This window comes from Phyllostomus discolor, chromosome 6 (assembly GCF_004126475.2).
Source record: "Phyllostomus discolor isolate MPI-MPIP mPhyDis1 chromosome 6, mPhyDis1.pri.v3, whole genome shotgun sequence".
In the NCBI taxonomy this organism is placed as follows: Eukaryota; Metazoa; Chordata; class Mammalia; order Chiroptera; family Phyllostomidae; genus Phyllostomus; species Phyllostomus discolor.
This window is the reverse complement of record NC_040908.2, coordinates 123,198,479-123,205,280: the sequence shown is the minus strand read 5'-3', so window position 1 is coordinate 123,205,280 and position 6,802 is coordinate 123,198,479. Positions and strand designations below refer to the sequence as shown.

The following is a 6,802-nucleotide window of genomic DNA, read 5'->3' as shown; positions in this document are numbered from 1 at the left end:
AGGTATAAAAAGCAATGACACATCTGAGGAGTCACACTAGTTCTGGAAGGCTAAGATGCATGCACAAATAGACAGGAAATGGGTTTAAGAAGTAAGGTTGCCTGGGGCCAGATGGTGCAGGGGTTCTATGACAAATAAAGGTGCAGCGTTTATTTTTAAAGCAGTGGAAAATCAGATGGCATTATGGAAAGATGCCACAGTCACATTATCAGATTGAAAATTAGAAATAACACCATGGAACTTATATGGAGGAAGGATTGGAAGGCTGAACCAGCAGCAGGGAATCCAATCAGGATCATGCAAACAAAGGCCACAGAAAAAAAACAAAGCACAGTAAATAAGGAAAGAATTGGACACTGAAGAAAAATTTGAGATGAGACAGTGAAGTTGACTGAATAATTGACAGTTACTCATTTGCTGCAAGAATATATCTTTCCAAGAAAAAAAATGTAGTATTATAGTTAATGCCAAAGTCATCTTTGGCTCCTATCCTCAATTCAGTATTATCCTTAATTCAGTAACTATCCTCAAGTCATCTTTGGCTCTATCCTTAAATCAGTATTTTCCCCCAGACTTTACTACTTTAATCAAATCAATTAATGCAAATCTTTCCAGGACTGTTTCTAGACATGTACAAATATAGTTATCTGGAAGACAGATGCTTTAGAGCCTTTTAAGACCATTTATTATGGGGTAGGGCTGGAATGGGAGTAAAAGGCAGAAAACTGTACTTGAACAACAATTAAAATAATAAAAAAGAAAAGATAAAAAATAAAACATATTATGCCACAATGCATAAATCACTATGCATCTTTTTTAAACTTATTCTTAGCTGTTGAAACTATTAATATACATCATGACCATCTCTCTGATACTTAGTCATCTGATTAATATGTGAATTATGAGGAATCTACTTTTTCCTATGACTGACAAAAATATTTAATGCTTCTTTTTGCATAGAAGAGTCCTTTCTTTCTCTGATAGATATATCAAGAACTAAAATTGGCAGATCAAGTAAAGGTCTTATTTTAATGAGATGTACCAAATTGCTCCCAAAGCACTACACACTTTATAATAGTGACAGTCTTGATTAAAAGTAGCATTTATAGTATCTCTTCCCAACTGTAATTTTATTAATTTCATGATATAATCCCCTACAATGGGTAGGAAATGATTTATTATTTTGAAATACATATGCATTCTTTAGCATCTGCTGAGATGGATTTTTTACACATTTGTTTGGCACTTGTGGCTTATTCCTTATGTAATCACTGTTCATATTTTGTCAGATTTATATTAGATTGGTTCATCTTTTTCTTTTTATTTCTAGTTATTTAAATATTCCAAATTTAAATTTTTCTCAGTAACAAAAGTTGGAAAATATTTGCTTCCTTCTGGTAACTCTGTCCATTCCTTCCCTTATTTTTTAATCTACATATGTTATCATTGCTATATGATAGTATTTTTGCTGTGAACTTTTTTATATTTGTAACAATATTGAACATAGCTCTACCTCCTGAAACAAATTTTGAACTTACTAACTACAAGCACAATGTTTTACAAAAGATCTCTAGAACCTATTCATTTATATAACAAACTTTATACTCATTAAAGAGTAATTCCCTGTTTTTCCTTCCCCACACCCCGGCAACCACCATTCCTCTCTCTGTTTCTATAAGTTGATTATTTATGTACCTCATATAAGTGAAATAGTGCAGTATTTGTCTTTCTGTGACTAGCTTACTTTACTTAGCATACTGGCCTCCAGGTCAATCATGTTGTAGCATTTGGCAAGATTACCTTTATTTTTAAGGCTGAATAACCATTCGTTGTATATATATTTACCATATTCTCTTATTCATTCATCCATTGATAGAAATTTAGTTGTTTCTATATTGTGACTATTGTGAAAAATGCTTGCAATATACATAGGAGTGAAAGATATTTTTTGAAATCTTGACTTCAATTACAGTATTTTATGTATATACCCAGAAGTAGGATTGCTAGATTCATATAATTCTATTTTTTAATTTTGGAAGAACCATCATACTGTTACCCCCAATGGCTGCACCATTTCACACATTCCCAAAAGTATAGGAGAGGTTTTGTTTGAAAGGGGCTTTTAAAAATAATAGCCATTCTAAACAGACATGAGGTGATACCTAATGATTTTGATTTGCATTTCCTTGATCATTTGTGATGTTGAGCATCTTTTTATGTACCCGTTGGACATTTATATATCTTCCTTGGGAAATGTATATTCAGTTTCGTTTCTTTTTAAAATTGAGCTATTTGGTCTCTTTGCCATTGAATTATAAGAGATCCTTCTATATTTTGGATATTAATCCCCTATCAGTTGTAGTTCACAAATTTTTCTCCTATTCTTAGTTTTCCTTTTACTCTATTTATTTTTTCTTTCCCATGCAGAAGTTTTATGATTAATATATTTCTATTTGTTAATATTGCTTTTGTTACTTTGTTTTGATGTCAAAAAAGAAATCATTGCCAATTCCAGTGTCATGAAGCTTCCCCCTGTATTTTATCCTATAGCTTCAGGTCTTGTATAAATATTTAATTCATGTTAAGTTGAATTTTGTGTATGGTATAATATTTATAATTTAATATTTTACATTAGGATATCTAGTTTTCCCAATTCCACTTGTTAAAGAGACTTTCCTTTTCCCCTTGTATATTCTTGGCTCTCTTGTTGATGATCAGTTGACCATATATGACTGAGGATTTTTATTCTATTTCATTAGTCTATGTTGTTTTTGTACCATGTCTTGACTGGTGTTGTTTTATAGTAAGCCTTGAAGTTGAGTAGTATAATTTCTCAACTTTGTTTTACCTTTTCCAAAATAATTTGGCTCTTCTACTTCCATAGAATTTCTGTATAAATTTTAGGATAATCTTATCCTACAAAAGGCCTCTGGTCCTTTGTTAGAGATAATGTTGAAACTATAGATAAATTTGGAGATGATAGATATTTAAATATTTTATATTTATATATTTATATATACTATATATATATACACACATATATATAGACTATGTCAATCTTCCAATCTATAAATGTGGAATATCTCTCCATTTACTTAGATTTTTTAATTTTTTCTCAGCATTGTTTTACATTTTTTATCTATAAATAGAATATTTTCTGTTAAATTTATTTTTTATTTGTATTTGTATTTGTTTATCACTTTTTATTATTGTTGCTCAGTTACAGTTGTCCCACCTTTTTCTCCATTGTTCTCCCCTGCTTCGCTCCCCCGACCCCAGCTCGCACAGTCAATCCCCACCCCATTGTCCATGCCCATGGGTCCTCTATTCATGTTCCTTGACTTGCCTCTTCCCCTTTTTTTCCCCGTTATCCCCCTACATGTCCCCTCTTATCACTGCCAATTTGTTCTTTATTTCCATGTTCCTGGTTCTATTTTGCTCATTTGTTTGTCTCATTGATTAGGTTCCAATCATAGGTGAGATTATATGGTATCTGTCTTTCACCACCTAGCTTATTTCACTTAGCATAATGATTTCCATTTCCATCCATGTTGTCATGAAAGGTAGGAGTCCCTTCTTTCTTTTCTGCTGTATAGATTCTATTGTGTAAATGTACCCACAGTTTTTTGATCCATTCATTTATCGATGGGCACTTAGGTTGCTTCCGTCACTTGCTATTGTAAATTGTGCTGCTATGAACATTGGGGAGCATAGGTTCTTTGAATTGGTGTTTTAGTAGTTTTAAAAATTTTGATGTTATTGTGATTAAGTAGTTTCTTAATTTTGTTTTCAGATTTTTTACTGCTATTATGTAGACATACAATTGAAGTTTATACTTTAACTTTGTATCCAGTGGTCTCATGAAACCTGTTGATTAATTTTAGTCATTCTTGAATGTATCCTTAATTTTTTACAAATAGCTTCATGTCATCTATGAATAAAGATCATTTTATGACTTTTTAACTAAACTGGACATTTTAATGTTTTTCTAATGCATTTTCTAGAATCTACAGTGCAATGTTGAATAGAATTGGCAAAAACAGATAGTTTTTCTCATTCTAAATCTCAATCAAGTATGATGTTAGGTTTACTCATAGATAACATTTATCAGGTTGTGGAATTTCTATTGATGCTTTGTGGAAAGTTTTTATCATGAGGGTTTTATTTTTGGAAATTGGTAAGTACTACTAACTTAGGGAACCAAGACATTTTCCCCACTTTGGTCAGTTTTGTAATTTTCCCACCACTGTCCCCTAACAGAGAAAGCTGAAAGAGGTTTTAAGATACATCTGTTAAGATTTAGGGGAGATTATTTTATCTAAAATACATGGAATATCTATGTACTGATTTCCATGGTGAGATGAATACAGAATAATCTGGGGTATATATTCATGATTCATCAATTTATAGAGTTTAGTTAAAGTCACAAAAGTAGATAAGACCACTAAAGAAAAAGGAGAGAGCCAGGTAAAGATCTCTCAAAAATATCAATGTATGAATTGGATCAGACACAGGAAAATGAATTAAGATAGAAAAATTCTGAGAGGTGGGATTAAAGAAAAATGCAAAGTAGATTCATAAGAGCAAAAGCTCACTGAGAATAAGTCAGCTTAGGAAAGGAGTACTTCTTGATTTAGTAATTAAATGGTAATTTTGGACTTAATAAGAACTATAAAGTGAACTGAAATGTGAGTTTGTTAAGGCAGCACAGAGTCAGATGGCCTGGGGTTGGGAGAAGTAGAAAAAGTATTCATAGGAGCATAACCCTCTCCCAAAGGTTTGCTATTTGGGGAGGAAAATAAGTTAGTAAAAAAGCAACAAGACAGGAAGGGTTAAATGAAAATGTTTGAAAACATTAAAAAAAAACAACTTACAGAGATAAACAGAATTTTGAGGGCAGCTACAGGGAAAAAAACCTCTAAGGCAAATGATACTATGGCCTAGATACTAGATAATGTATTGTGGGGGAAGAAAATGTATATGTGTATGGAGGTGGGGACAGAGGTAGAAAAAGGCAGGCTCTTTAGAAAGCATCCATGCAATATGTCATAGAATTAAATAAATCTTTCTAATCAGTTTTCAGGTTCCAGGATTTAAAGTGGGATCCTGAACTATGTCAACATTCCTCACCCAGGCAGCCCCCAATAGCAGTACTTCAATGGCCCCAACCTTCCTGCTAGTGGGCATGCCAGGCCTATCAGTGGTACCTTCCTGGTGGACAATACCCCTCATCACCGTTTACCTTCTTTCTGTTCTGGGAAACGGTACTATTCTCTGGATCATTGCCATGGAGCCCACCTTGCACTACCCAATGGTACTTCCTTCTTCCCTCTGTCCTGCTTGGTGTGTCTGATGTTGGTGTGGCCACAGCCTTGATGCCCACCCTGCTGGGTCTTGCCCTTGCTAACGCTCATGTTGTCCCTGCCTCAGCCTGCCTCCTGCAGATGTTCTTTGTCCATGTCTTCTCCATCATGGAATCCTCTGTCTTGCTCACCATGGCCTTAGATAGGGGCACTGGCCATCTATCTACCTCCCTCCTCCACTACCCAACACTTCTCACCAATGATGTCATTAGAAAAATCAGCCTTGCCATTGTTTTCAGATGTCTGGGTCTCCATTTGCCCCTGCCATTCCTCCTGGCCTACATGCCCTACTGCCACCCACAGGTCCTGACCCATTCTTATTGCTTGCACCCAGATATGGCCCGACTGGGCCTGCCCAGGAGCATGGGTGCAGTCTACAGCTCTTCGTGGTCCTATCAGCCATGGGATTGGTCCATTGCTTATTTTCTTCTCCTAACTGGCCTAATTGGCAGGGTATTGCAAGGTTTGGGATCCAATGAGAATCGCTGGAAGGCTGGCCAACCTGTGCTGCCCACCTCTGTGCTGTGCTCCTCTTCTATGTTCCCATGATCCTCCTGGCACTCATTGACCGTCTTAGGGTGCCATTCCCTCGACCTGCCCATACTCTGCTCTCCTATGTCCACTTCCTGCTTCCTCCATTGATAAACCCTATTCTCTATAGTGTCAAGATGAAGGAGATTAGAGAGAGAATATTCAAAAGGTTACAGCCCAGGAAGATAGGTTGCACTCAGTGAAGAGGATGGCCCACCACATTTGACAACTCAAGGCTACCTGATCCAAAGGTTTGCATGACTGAGAACTCAGTTCACCCATGCAATTAAATGGTCTTTCTACTGAGCATAATGCACATGCACAATGGATGGTAGTATGCCTGTTCCTAGACATGTGCCTGTGTATATTGATGAAAGCTTATGAATCTCAGAGAATGGCAGTGGCCCACCCACTGTTACACTACAGATCAATGGCACTGAAAGAGCCAGAATCTAGGTCTTGTCACAACCATCCAGTATGTCTTTTTTGTTAATTTCCACACTACATCCAATATCCAAATAGCTGATGAAATTGGAGAGTTAAGCATTACACAGAAAAGAAAAGAAGATAGAACCATTCTACTCAACTGCATAGAGGACCTTCAACTAGTGTGTGGAACCTTTATGAAAAGTAGAGGTTCTACCTTATCCATAACAATCGGATGAAGGAGGAGGACACAAGTAAATATCTCATTTAGGCTTTTCATACCAAGAGATATACTATATAACTCTGGTTAAACCAGGAAAAAGGAAGAGGTAAACTTTTTATCAGCCTTTACTTAGTTCAAAATGTTAATATAGCCCTGGCCAGGTAGCTTAGTTGGTTGAGAGTCATCCCCTACACCAAAAAGTTTCAGGTTTGGTATCCAGTTAAGACACATACCCAGGTTGCAGGTTCAATCACTGGTC

General features: G+C 35.8%; 1 protein-coding gene across 1 annotated transcript; it reads left to right on the top strand.

The window, feature by feature from the left end:
* Positions 1-5,084: 5,084 nt before the first annotated feature.
* Positions 5,085-6,425, top strand: LOC114501025 (olfactory receptor 51S1). Its single transcript, XM_028517761.2, is given in 5 exon segments — positions 5,085-5,313; positions 5,315-5,711; positions 5,713-5,796; positions 5,799-5,859; positions 5,862-6,425. Coding segments are annotated over 5 exon segments (978 nt in total). The 5' UTR covers positions 5,085-5,113; the 3' UTR covers positions 6,098-6,425.
* Positions 6,426-6,802: the final 377 nt, after the last annotated feature.